The sequence below is a fragment of the Scyliorhinus canicula genome, chromosome 4, assembly GCF_902713615.1.
Source record: "Scyliorhinus canicula chromosome 4, sScyCan1.1, whole genome shotgun sequence".
NCBI lineage: Eukaryota > Metazoa > Chordata > Chondrichthyes > Carcharhiniformes > Scyliorhinidae > Scyliorhinus > Scyliorhinus canicula.
Window position 1 is genome coordinate 79,367,704 of NC_052149.1, and position 13,800 is coordinate 79,381,503.

Genomic DNA, 13,800 nt, shown 5'->3' on the forward strand with positions numbered 1-13,800 from the left:
TCAGCCAATATACATAGACTATTAAATACTGTCCTCTCCCCCTCTTCAGTGCCCGAACCGGAAGTAATTGTTTCCCTGAATGCTGAGAAGGCATTTGATAGGGTGGAGTGAGGATATCCCTTTGAGATTCTTGGGAGGTTTGGATTGGGGCAATCCAAGGGGCTGGTTTAGCTCACTGGGCTAAATCACTGGCTTTTAAAGCAGACCAAGGCAGGCCTCCTGCTTTATTCAAGCTATTTTCCCGTGATTATGGCATGAGGCAGGAATGTCCATTGTCTCTCCTCCTATTTGCTCTGGCAATAAAGCCACTTGCCATAACACTGAGATCTTCCAGTAAGTCGGGGAGGGGAGGAGCATAGGGTGTCCTTGTACATTAGTGACCTGTTTATATTCCGGAACCAGTATCCACTGTAGATGAGATAATGAAGCTGCTTGGGAACTTTGGCTCCTTTTATGGGTATAAGTTAAATTTGGATAAGAGCGAATACTTCTCGGTTACCCCCCGTGGAGGAGAAGGAGCACATGTGGGGAAGTTACCTTTTCGCTTTGCCAGATCTAGCTTTCATGACCTGAGAATCCAGGTTGCCCACAATTGGACCTCTCTTCACAAATTAAATTATACTAGTCAAGCTAATCGGACCAAATCTGATTTACAGAAGTGGTATAACCTCCCTGTGTCCTTGGCAGGCAGGGTGCAGATTATTAAAATGAATGTGCTCCCAAGATTTTTGTTTATTTTTCAATATCTCCCACTTTTCACCCCAATTCCTTCTTGGTCAAAATTAATAAATTAGTGTCCTCATTTATTTGGGCGGGTAAGACCCCAAGGATTCATAGGACATTTCTCCAGAGGCAATCAGGAGGTTTGGCTTTGCCTGATTTATTATTTTACTGTTGGGCAGCCAATATTGAGAAGCTACTGGGGTGGTTTAGTGATCCGAGTTCCATATGGGGGCAAATGGAGGCAAGTTCCTGTAAGGGTTGTAGCTTTGGTGCATTAGTAACCAGATCAGTGATGTTTTCTCCGTCAAGATTTTCGTCAAATCCGGTAGCGGTGTCCACCTTGAGAATCTGGAAGTAGTTCAGACAGAATTTTAAACTTAGTTCCATGCCATTGCTGGCCTCTATCTGCAATAATCACCTCTTTTTGCCAGCGGGTCTAGACTCAAAGTTTAGCTCATTAGAGGGGAGGTTTTTGAAGAGGTTTGGCAACTTGTTCGTGAAGGGAAGGTTTGCCAGTTTTAAGATGACGAAGAAATTTCAACTCCCTGGTTGCAATCTGTTTTGATACTTTTAGATTTGTGATTTTGCATGCAAGACTTTTCCCACTTTCCCCTTGGCACCACCCTCTTCCCTGTTGAAGAGGATTTTGTCTGGTGGGGGGATTATTTTGTGCATATCAACGGAGTCGGCTCCTTTGAATGAGGTAAAGGTGAAATGGGAGGGTGGATTGGATCCTATTCTGGATGATGACATATGGAGTGAGGCTCTTCACAGGGTTGACTCCACGTCCTCTTGTGCTCGGCTCAGTCTGATCCAGTTCAAGGTGGTGCACAGAGCTCATCTGACCAGCACGGTAACACAATGGTTAGCACAGGTGCTTCACAACTCCAGGGTCCCAGGTTCGATTCTCGGCTTGTGTCACTGTCTGTGCGGCGGAATCGACACGTTCTCCCCATGTCTGTGTGAGTTTCCTCCGGGTACTCCGGTTTCCTCCCACAGTGCAAAAATTTGCAAGTTAGGTGGATTGGCCATGATAAAATTGCCCTTAGTGTTCAAAAACAAAGGTTAGGTGGGGTTACTGGATTACGGGGATAGGGTGGAGGTGTGGGCTTAAGTGGGGTGCTCTTTCCAAGGACTGGTGAAGACTCGATGGGCCGAATGGCCTCCTTCTGTACTGTAAATTCTATGATTCTATGTCCAGGGTGAGGATGAGCAGATTTTTCCATGGGATAGAAGGCAGGTGTGAGCATTGTTCTCAGTAATCGGCTAACCACGCAAGTTCGCGTCCTATCCCAAGTTGAGTCTCTTTCTTCAATGCCATATTAGAGATACTTAATGTCGTTCTGGAGCAAGGTCCACTGGTGGCCAGTTTCGGGTATCAGACTCACTGGTTCTGCGGACATGGGTGAAGGTGGATGTCCTCGCCTTAACGTCGTTAATAGCCCAGAGATGAATTCTCCTTGGGTGGAGATCTCCTCCGCCCAGTTCCTCAGCTTGGTTGGGTGACCTCTTGTCATTCTTACATTTGGAAAAAGTCAAGTAAATCATCAGGGGAAGGGTACCTAAGATGGCAGCCATTCATTTTCTTTTTTGAAGAGCTCGTCACTGTCTTAATATTGGAGAATTAAGTTAATTTGTGCTTTTGATTGTTGTGTTTTTGTCATTGTAACGTGAATTAATTGTTTTCTATTGTTTTGTTTAGAATGAAAAATCTTCAATAAACATATTTAAAAAAAACTTTTTTTGGCCTTGAATATACTCAATGACTGAGTCCTCTAAGTTTGAGAATTCTAATAATTCACAACCCTGAGTGAAGTAATTTCTCCTCATCTCTGTTGCCATTAGTCGGCCTTTTATTATATTTTGCTTCCTAGTTCTGGACCTTCCAACTGTGATACAGCTTCTCAGCAAAAATCCTGTCAAGCCCCTTCGGAATCTAGTAACTTACACTGAGATGATTTCTTGCTCTCTGGAATATAGATTCATTTTACTCAATCTCTGCTAATAGGCCAACACACTCATCCCAGGAATCAGATCTAGTGAGCCTATGTTGCACCCCTTTCAGACAAATATATGCTCTGTGGGTATGAACACCAAAACTACATAGCATTCCAAAACCTTGTGCAATTCCAACAAGACTTCCTTACTCTTCTACTCCAACCGTCTTACATCGAAAGCCAGCATAATTTGTTTTCTGAATAGATTGCTTTACCTGCATATTAACTTTCTGTTCAGAACTTTGTTCTTATGAAAGCTCATCAACCTGAAGCTTTAATTTAATTTTGCTCAATAGATGCTGCCTAACCTGTTGAATATTTCCAGCATTTATTTTGTTCTTATCAAATTTTCAGCATTGCTGTATTTCGTTTTTGTGTTTTTTGTGCAAGGACACACAATTCTTCTGAATGCCAACATTTAATAATTTCTCACATTTTGGTTTTTCTATTCTTCCCATCAAAACGATTTACCTCCAATTTCCACACATATTGTGACCAATGCAGGATTTTGGGTGTATTGGATTATAAGCATTTGGTCATTTAAGGGTTAACAGCCAGGGTTAGAGTGTATTTAACTGTAGTAGTCTTGTTTTGCAAGACCAGAAAGCTTTTAGGAGCCAGAGTTAAAATTGACCATGGTAAAAAACCTAGTCAATGCACTGTTGTTTGACTAGGTGGAGTCCCTGGATAGTTAATGTGTTTTCAACCTGGGGATATGATGGCATTGCTGGGTGGAGTTAAGGTATTCAGACTTTTTGTGAAGGTTTTTAGCTGTGTTCTGATCTGGCTAACCCTTTAGGGCACAAGAAAGGTCTTTTGCTCTCACAGTTGGACAGTTAAAAAAAGATTAATGCTATTTAAAGCCACCCAGACTTGTCAGAGGGCAAGGGAGAAGCTGAAACAAAACAGTAATAATAATAATCTTTATTGTCACAAGTAGGCTTACATTAACACTGCAAGAAAGTTACTGTGAAAAGTCCCGAGTCGCCACATTACGGCGCCTGATCGGGTACACAGTGGGAGAATTCAGAATGTCCAAATTACCTAATAGCATGTCTTTCGGGACTTGTGGGAGGAAACTGGAGCACCCGGAGCAGACACGGGGAGAACATACAGACTCTGCAGTCAGTGACCCAAGCCGGGAATCGAACCTAGGGCCCTGGTGCTGTGAAGCCATGGTGCTAACCATTATGCAACCGTGCTGCCCGTGTTGAAACAGCTTTTTGAAGATATCCAGCCAGAGTCTGCAGGGGTTCAAACAAAAACCAAATTTGTTCTGGAAAGCAAGTATTACTTTTCTGCCATGGAGTTGTGGGATGGATTGAGAGCTGTATGTTTTTTTCTTATTTAATTAGGAATAGAGATAGATATTGTATTTACTGTTTTGAGTATGTTGTTATAAGCTATTTTCAGGTATGCCGTTAAAGAGTTTAATATTGTGTTAATAATGAAGTTTTGTAGGGGCTGCATGGTAGCGCAGTGGTTAGCACTGCTGCCTCATGGCGCTGAGGTCCCAGGTTCGATCCCGGCCGTGGGACACTGTCAGTGTGGAGTTTGCACATTCTCCCCATGTCTGCGTGGGTTTCGCCCCCACAACCCAAAGATATGCAGGGTAGGTGGATTGGCCACGCTAAATTGCCCCTTAATTGGAAAAATGAATTGGGTACTCTAAATTTTTAAAAAATGAACTTTTGTTTTAAAATACCAAATCCCTATTTATTTTCTTGGAGTGAAGTATTCTTCCTGCACAGTCTTACAAAATAAAGTAAATAATTGGGGTTTTGGTCCAGTATCCTAGCCACTGTTTGGGTCTGGTCTGGGATCGAAATATTCTATCTGCGACACTCTTGCCCTCTCACCTATGTTATTTATATCCCTTTATAGACTGTGCCCTCACAGTTTACTTTGCCAACTAGTTTTGTATAGTCAGTAAACTTGGATTAAATATTATTATTATCATTACACTTGGTCCCCTCATCTAATTCATTAATATGGATTGTATAATGTAAAAATAAATTGGAGCTGTAACTAAATATTTGCGTCAGTAGAAAAGACTGGGCGAGGGGAATATCAGCATACACCCCTTATATGGAAGAATGTACCATATACATGTAAATTTTTTCCCAGAAATTAGGAGGATCATGAATTTTCTTGATGTGGAGATGCCGGCGTTGCACTGAGGTGAGCACAGTAAGAAGTCTTGCAACACCAGGTTAAAGTCCAACAGGTTTGTTTTGAATCACGAGCTTTCGGAGCACTGCTCCTTCCTAAGGTGAATGAAGAAGTGGGTTCCAGAAACCTATATGTAGACAAAGTCAAAGATGCAATACGATACTTTGAATGCAAGCCTTTGCAGGTAATTAAGTCTACAGATCCAGACGGAGAAACTGGAGAGCGGGATAATCACAGGTTAAAGAGTTGTGAATTGTCTCAAGCCAGGACAGTTGGTAGGAGTTTGCAAGCCCAGGCCAGATGGTGGGGGGTGAATGTAATGCGATATGAATCCAAGGTCCCGGTTGAGGCCGTACTCATGAGCGGAACTTGGCTATAAGTTTCTGTTCGGCGATTCTGCGTTGTCGTGCGTCCTGAAGGCCGCCTTGGAGAACGCTTACCCGAAGATCAGAGGCTGAATGCCCTTGTCTGCTGAAGTGTTCCCCAACTGGAAGGGAACATTCCTGCCTGGCGATTGTTGCACAATGTCTGTTCATCCATTGTCGCAGCTTCTGCATAGTCTCGCCAATGTACCATGCTTCGGGACATCCTTTCCTGCAGCGTATGAGGTTGACAACATTGGCCGAGTTGCATTGTATGTACCAAGTACCTGGTTGGTGGTTTCTCATGTGTAATGGTGGTATCCATGTCGATGATCTGGCACGTCTTGCAGAGATTGCCATGGCAGGGTTGTGTGGTGTCGTGGTCGCTGTTCTGAAGGCTGGGTAGTTTTCTGCAAACAATGGTTTGTTTGAGGTTGCCCAGTTGTTTGAAAGCAAGTAGTGGGGGTGTGGGGATGACCTTGGCTAGATGTTCGTCTTCATCGATGATGTGTTGAAAGCTGCGAAGAAGATGTCGTAGTTTCTCCACTCCGGGGAAGTACTGGACGATGAAGGGTAGTCTGTCGGTTGTGTCCCATGTTTGTCATTTGCCCACTCACCTATGTTATTTATCTCACTTTGTGGACTGTGCCCTCACAGTTTACTTTGCCATCTAGTTTTGTATAGCCAGTAAACTTGGATTAATTATTATTGTTATCATTACACTTGGTCCCCTCATCTGATTGCCATGGCAGGGTTGTTGTGGTGTTGTGGTTGTTGTTCTGAAGGCTGGGAAGTTTGCTGAAAACAATGGTTTGTTTGGGGTTGCGCGGTTGTTTGAAGGCAAGGATTGGGGGTGTGGGGATGACCTTGGCAAGATGTTCATCTTGATCGATGACGTGTTGAAGGAACACTTCAGCGGTCAGGGCATTCAGCCTCTGATCTTCGCGTAAGCGCTCTCCAAGGCAGCCTTCAGGACGCGCAACACCACAGAATCGCCGAGCAGAAACTTATAGCACGTGAGTATGGCCTCAACCGGGACCTTAGATTCATGTCGCATTACATTAACCCCCACCATCTGGCCTGGGCTTGCAAAATCCTACCAGCGGTCCTGGCTTGAGACAATTCACAACTCTTTAACCTGTGATTATCCCTCTACAGTTGCTCCGTCTGGACCTGCAGATTAATTACCTGCAAAGACTTGCATTCAAAGTATCCTATTGCAACTTTGACTTTTTCTATATACATGTTTCTGGAACCTACTTCTTCATTCACCTAAGGAAGGAGCATTGCTCTGAAAGTTATTGATTCGAAACAAACCTGTTGGACTTTAACCTGGTGTTGTAAGACTTCTTACTGTGAATTTTCTTGGCAGTATAGACACTGGAACAGGTTCTCTGTGTTCAAATGCTCGATTAACGGGTGTGTTCCATGCAACTACGAGTGACTCCATTGGAAACAGCAGAGCTGCAACGTCAGACTGACCTAAGAAACATTCTGAGGCTTTCTGACTCCAAAGAAACCACATTATTGGCTGGTGATGTGCACTCCCACCGAGCAACATTGTTCCCAGGAGTCTATTCCTCTCCAGCCTCTTAAAGTCACGGCTTTTGCTGTTGCCTATGGTGCTGCTCAGTGGTGCTCATTTTACCTTCACTGAAACAATGTAATGAGGAGGGGAACCTCCCTTAAAATGTCTATTCTGCCAATTAAATTGACATTTTTACTCAACTTTTTAAATTATATATAGCACTTTTTTAAGAAAAATGGGGAACAAAGAACTTCCCTTAATCTTTCCTTCCTCTTTTAATTACATTTTCTATCTGTATTTGCAGTTTTTAAATTATATGTATTCATTACAGAGGAAAGATCTTGCTTCATGTTTGATTGAGTGAATGAAACTAAATTCCTGGTTCAGCTCATTCTCTGGCTTCTTTCACTGCTGCTTATTGTTTATCCAGCAATCTTTATGGCCATGCACATTTTACACATAGCATTCGTCCTTTTAATATATGTCTGTTGCCAAACATTAATTACGTTAGATGTTTGAATTGTGATTATATATAATTTTATCAGTTGCTGCAATTGAATTGGGGTTAAGTGTATATACGACAGTATTTTTGTTGCGTGGGAATGAAATTCTCCTTACCTCGAGTGTATCAAAATCCAGATGTGAAAAAGTGAAAGAAGCCCTGTTTTCCATCAGTAGATATGGAGGAGAGGCAGAGGGAGTAGTTTGTTTGTCCTACAAGATTGTTAATCAGATAGATATGGTTTAAACGAGTGACGTGAACACTGAGGTGTTGAAGAGAGGAAACAGGCAAAACATATATAGAAAGTTTGCAATTTTAGCAGATGTGGCAAAGTTTTAGTGCATGCCTTGTGTTTCATTTGTGATTTACCTTAATTGGACTGATGAGTGATGATTTTTGTGTAACTGCAAACAGATTTCTAAATGTCAATTCTCTGATAATGTGCAAGAATGTGTTAACAGCATCTGTTAAAATGTTGCTTCAACTTTACTTGTAATATCTTATTCGCCACTGAATCATTCTCCTTTTATAATGTAAGTGAAATATCATATATTAATTTCTTAACCTCAATCCACACAATGCAAGTCTTTCCATGAGGCTTGCTATCTTAAAAGCATTAAATTGCATAATGTGACTTTTTTTTACATTATTGCAAGATTTGTGACATTTTATAATGTTACACGTGGTAATGGTGCTTCCTCCCTTTAGGGATTGATTGTGGCCGCTGTCAGGTTGGCAATCTATGGCCAATGTCCGCTTATTCGAAGTCCCAAGTATATTTTAGTTGTGCGTTTTTGTCTTCTTTGATGGAAATCAGATTGTATCTTTGGTATTTAAAGCCCCAAACAGCTGCCAGGAATGTTCTTTTACAAGGTGTGTGCCCCCTGTAGCCTAATGAGGCTTTAAACAGACTACACAAAGTGATACTTCACCAGTACCTTTCAAAATAACATACAGACCCTGGCCATAAAAAAGTTTGGAGCCACCCCATCAGATTGTCTTGATGCAAGGAACACTAACTATGTTATTTTCTTTTTTGATCTTGCATCACCTTTTCTCTGATTTAATTTCCAGAACACTTCTGAAAAGATTTTAGCAAGAGAACAGAATTAGTTCTCATTTTGATATTCATCCAAGGAAAAAGGGGACAGAATCCAAAGAAAAATGAAAGAATTTCTCCTCAAAGTGGAGGATTTAAAAAGAAAATGTGGGGAAGTCAGGTCATACAACTTAGGCAATCAGGTTGACTCCTGCTTGTTTGACAGTTTTGGAAAGACATTTTCCAGCAATATATGACACTATATGCTATATAATTAAATGGTAGTACAGAAATTAGTGACAGTATTTCCTGATATGTGGATTCAAAACAGATGTAAAAGTATTATATTTATATATAAGGCATAGAGGCTCAAGGACTTTTGCTAGCTTTTTCTGTTATCATTGGAATTGCTCCATGCTGAGCTTATCTACTCACTGCAGTGTTGGCCATGGTAGCTATTACCTTTTAAAAGCTGGGTTCCTGTCTTTTCCCCATATACTCAATACCTTTGCTCCTTTTTAAACATACTTATTTATTTTGCATCTATGGAACTCAATGTTTCACATCCTCACTCACCCCTGTCTGTAACCTCCTGCAGATCTACAACCATCCAAGAATTCTGCATTCCTCCAATTCTGCCTACTTATGCATTCAGTACTTCTTCATCTCATTATCAGTAGACATGCCTCCAGCTGTCTGGGCCCTAAGCTCTGGAAATCCCACTCTTAAACTCTCAACCTCTCTGTACTCACTCCCCTAAGAAGCATTTTAAACCCAAATTTTTTATGAAGCTTTTGGTCAACTATCCTAATGTTTATGTCTTTAGATCGGTGTCCATTTTTCGTCACACTTGCATGAAGCCCCCTGGGGACCTGCTTCTCTGTAAAAGTTACTATATAAATGTACGTTGTTGGTGGAACCATATTTTCTGGTGCGCATTTAACTAACTTAGTTCAAGTTCTAAGACTTAGCTAAACAGGGTAAAGTGGGAGAAAGGCAACTTTCATTTAGAGAAAGGAAAGGTGATGATTCCTTTGGACCACTAATCTTCAAACTCTCTTAGTTGAATGATGTTTATTAAAATAAAGCCAGAAAGGACAGAGATCCTTTTTTGTGGAAAGCAAACCATTAATTCTGCCAAATGAAGCAATACTTTTGAACAGCAAAAGATAAATGAGCTCCTTGCATTCCTGACAGGTTCAAGAGGTTAAGTGGTGTTTATGTTTACACAGACAGTCTGTTGGAATTAACCCTCCTCCCTTCCAGGATGTGGTATGTCCATACAGTACATATGTCTGAGGATACCCACCTCATCACTCAAATCATGTAACATGTTTAAATTCCGGCAGGAGTATGATGAAGAATGGGCGAAAAAAATTCAAAGTGAGAAGTTTCGCTGGCACAACTCTCAGTGGCTGGAAATGGTAGAGAACCGCCAGATGGATGAAAGTGAACCCTGCATATATGGTGATGATGGGATAGAGACATATATCCATGAAGGGGACATTCTTGAAAGACCTGATCTCTTCTACAATGCAGGTAAGAAAACAATGTCTGACAAAGAAAAGATAAGTAAAGTAAGCAGTAACTATTGGAAATTGTTTAGAATGTTACCATTAAGAAGACCAGATTTTCACTTTTGATAAAGGAGAATTTTTTTAGTGGCAGGAGGATGACACAGCTGTAAGGTAATTCGCAGAAGAACAGGTGGCATTATTAAAATGTTAAGTTATGATCTGGAATGCTGTGTTTCAACAACAGATTCAATAATAACTTCAGAAGTGAACTGAATACATAGTTGTAGAGGAAAACTTTGTATAACTATGGGGATAGAACAGGGTTGTTATTGGGTAATTGGATAGCTCTTTCACAATGGACTGTATGGCCGCCTTTTGTGTTCTGTGATTCTGTTATATATTTTGTTGGCATGACACCGTGTAGTTCACTTGTCTCCCAAAAGAAAATGATACCAGTGCTTGTTTAAGGACAGATTTTATTTTATATGTTCCACAATATATAAGCAATTTGAAAATCCTGCAGAACAAAATATTATTAAGCCTGTTTCATTTTTCTCAAATACATGTTACAGTGCAAATCTGTGAAGTGTAAGATAAAATATGCAAGATCCCAAAATCACTAAAGAGCATGCAATTGGGGAAAGACCCAAGGTCTGTCTAGTGATCAGTTAAATTAAGCAAAATTCTAAATTGATACCACCACTCTACATTATATATACAAGAGAGATACATGTTCCCAATAGTTTGAAGTCAGCTACAGTTACAACAATAGCAAGGACAAATGCCACTTTAATGGAAGGTCTTCGACTTGTCTCTGCCCTCACTTGTCCTTGCTTGTGATTATAAAATGTATCATAAAATGGTTATGGCACAGAAGGATTCCAGTTTGGCAAATTGATTCCCTGCCAGCTAGCACACAATATGCCTGCAGCCACTGATGGGTGTCCTTTAAGTTGGGCCCACCCTTTCTACCTCCGAACATGTCTGTCATCTGTAATTGGACCATTAATTGGTCACCTATCACAAAACATTGCTGGATTTCCCGCAACGAACTTGAGCAGCATCATCACCCAGAAATGGTCTTGTCTTCGGTTTCATGCTGTTGCTGGAAAATTCCAGCCCTTTGTGTCTTCCTTACAGCCTATTTTTAACCTAACTTTTATTTTGCCTGCAAACCTGGTTACATTACATTTGGTCCCTTATTTATGTCATCAACATTGATTAATACAGATCAGTGCAGTAACGCACCATGACCAGCCTATTAATCTGAACTCTATTTTCTTTCCTTTCTGTCCTTTAACCAATCCTCTATCCAAGCTAATATATTGCAAAGAACAGCACAGGAACAGGCCCTTCAGCCCTCCAAGCCTGCTACCGGTCATGATACCACCCTTGGCCAAAACCCTCATCACTTCCCAGTGCCATATCCCTCTATACCCATCCTATCCATGTATTTGTCGAGATGCCTTTTGAACGGCGTTAATGTATCTGCTTCCACAACCTTCCCTGGCAACACGTCCCAGGCACTCATCATCCTCTGTGTAAAAAAACCTGCCTCGCACATCTCCTCTGAACCTTGCCCCACGGACCTTAAACCTATGGCCCCTGGTGACTCATCCCTCCACCCTGGGAAAGAATGCCTGCCCATCCACTCTATCCATGTCCCTCATAATCTTATAGACCTCTATCAGGTCATACCTCAACCTTTCTAATGAAAACAGTCAAATCTATTCAGCTTCTTCGCATAGCTAACACCCTCCATACCAGGCAACATTCTGGTAAACCTCCTCTGCACCCTGTCCAAAGCCTCCACATCCTTCTGGTAGTGTGGTGACGAGAATTATGTATACTACAAACAACAGAGGCCCCAGCACCGATCTCTGTGGAACACCACTAGTCACAACCTTCCATTCAGAAAAACACCCTTCTAATGCTACCCTTTGCCTTCTGTGACAAAGCCAGTTCTATATCCATCTTGCCACCTCACCTCTGATCTTTTTCTACCAGCCTGCCATGACGCACAACTGTCAAAAGCTTTACTGAAGTCCATGTAAACAACATCCACCGCCCTCCCCTCATCAATCATCTTTGTCACCTCCTCAAAAAGATAATGGAGGCATGACCTCCTCTTCATAAAACCATGCTGTCTATTGCTATGGGCGGCATGGTAGCACAGTGGTTAGCATTGTTGCTTCAAAGCAGCAGGGCCCCAGGTTCGATTCCCAGCTTGTGTCACTGTCTGTGTGGAGTCTGCACGTTCTCCCTGTGTCTGCATGGGTTTCTTCCGGGTGCTCTGGTTTCCTCCCACAAGTCCCGAAGGACGTGCTGTTAGGTAATTTAGACATTCTGAATTCTCCCTCAGTGTACCTGAACAGGTGCTGGAATGTGGCGACTGGGGGCTTTTCACAGTAACTTCATTGCAGAGTTAATGTAAGCCTACCTGTGAAGATTATTTTTAATAAAATATGGAGTCCATTTGTTTCCAAATGGGTATAAATCTTGTCTCTGAGAATTCTCTCCAATAATTTACCTACTACCGACGTGAGGCTTATCAACTTAATGTCTTTTAAAACACCCATACCATCTCCTTTTCGATGTCAACATAACCCAGGCTGTCCATACACCCTAACCAAGAAATATCTTCCACAAAGTCCTTTTCTTTGGTGAACACTGATGCCCATGCCCATTTCCTCTAGCTCAATGCATTGAAATGAAATGAAAAATGAAAATCGCTTATTGTCACGAGTAGGCTTCAAATGAAGTTACTGTGAAAAGCCCCTAGTCGCCACATTCCGGCGCCTGTTCGGGGAGGCTGTTACGGGAATCGAATCGTGCTGCTGGCTTGCCTTGGTCTGCTTTCAAAGCCAGCGATTTAGCCCAGTGAGCTAAACAGCCCCATACACCTCGGAGGGTTCCCCCCATTGATTCCCCCCATTGTCTTAAGTGGTCCAATCCTGACCCTGTCCACCCTCTTCCATTTTATATATGAATAAAAAGCTTTGGGATTCCCCTTAATCTTACTTGCCATGGACCTTTCATGACCCCTCCTAATTTCCCGCTTAAGTACCTTCCTACTTTCTTTATACTCCTCAAGGGTTTTGACTGTCCTCACTCTTCTAGACTGTACAAAAGCCTCCTTTTTCTTTTTGACGAGGTTCACAATATCCCTCGTTATCCCAGGCTCCCGAAACTTCCCATACTTATCCGTCGTTCTCTCAGGAATGTGACTTTCCTGAATCCTAATCAACTTGAAAGACTCCCACATGTCTGATGGTGATTTACCTCCCAGCTGCCGCACCCAATCCAAATTCTTCAATTCCTGTCTAATATTATTATAATTTGCCTTTCCCCAGTTTAGCACCTTAACGCGAAGGTTACCCTCATCCCTATCTAAAAGTACCCTAAAGCTTACGGATTTGTGGTCACCACTCCCAAAATGTTCCCCAATTAAACTTTAACCACCTGTCCAGACTCGTTCCCCAATACCAGGTCCAGTACTGCCCCTTCCCTCGTTTGACTATCTATATACAGTAGTCCCCTTTATAACGCGGGTGTTGGGGTCCAAGACAGCCACCCGCGTTGTATCCGAGCCGCGGATATCCATGATGATGGTTTTAAATTTATTTAAAAATCTATGCTAGCGCTTCCCATTGTGAGTCTACGGGGGGGGGCGGGGGGAGAGGTCAGACCCCCGTAGACTCACAATGGGAAGCGCTAGCATAGATTTTTAAATAAATTTAAAACCCCCATCGTGGATCCAATTAAAATTTCAGCGGCCGGCTCACTTTGATCCGGAGAGGGAAGCTGCTCTCACTGAAATCAGCCGGCCGCTGAAATTGACACTGCCCGCTGCTCTCTCCCTCCAATCCAACTTTTAAGTTTTAATGTTTCTGATTGGAGGGAGAGAGCAGCCGGCAGTGTCAATTTCTTTTTTTTCCTCCGGCTTGCCCCCTCTCCCCC

General features: G+C 42.2%; 1 protein-coding gene across 3 annotated transcripts in view; it reads left to right on the forward strand.

Moving 5' to 3' along the window:
• kifap3a (kinesin-associated protein 3a) overlaps positions 1-13,800 on the forward strand; it is a 301,592-nt gene that overhangs the window by 199,387 nt on the left and 88,405 nt on the right. For all 3 annotated transcript variants that reach the window (XM_038794573.1, XM_038794572.1, XM_038794574.1), the window contains one exon: positions 9,673-9,862. In XM_038794573.1, coding sequence (XP_038650501.1) covers positions 9,673-9,862 — 190 coding nt within the window. The remainder of the gene's footprint in view (positions 1-9,672; positions 9,863-13,800) is intronic.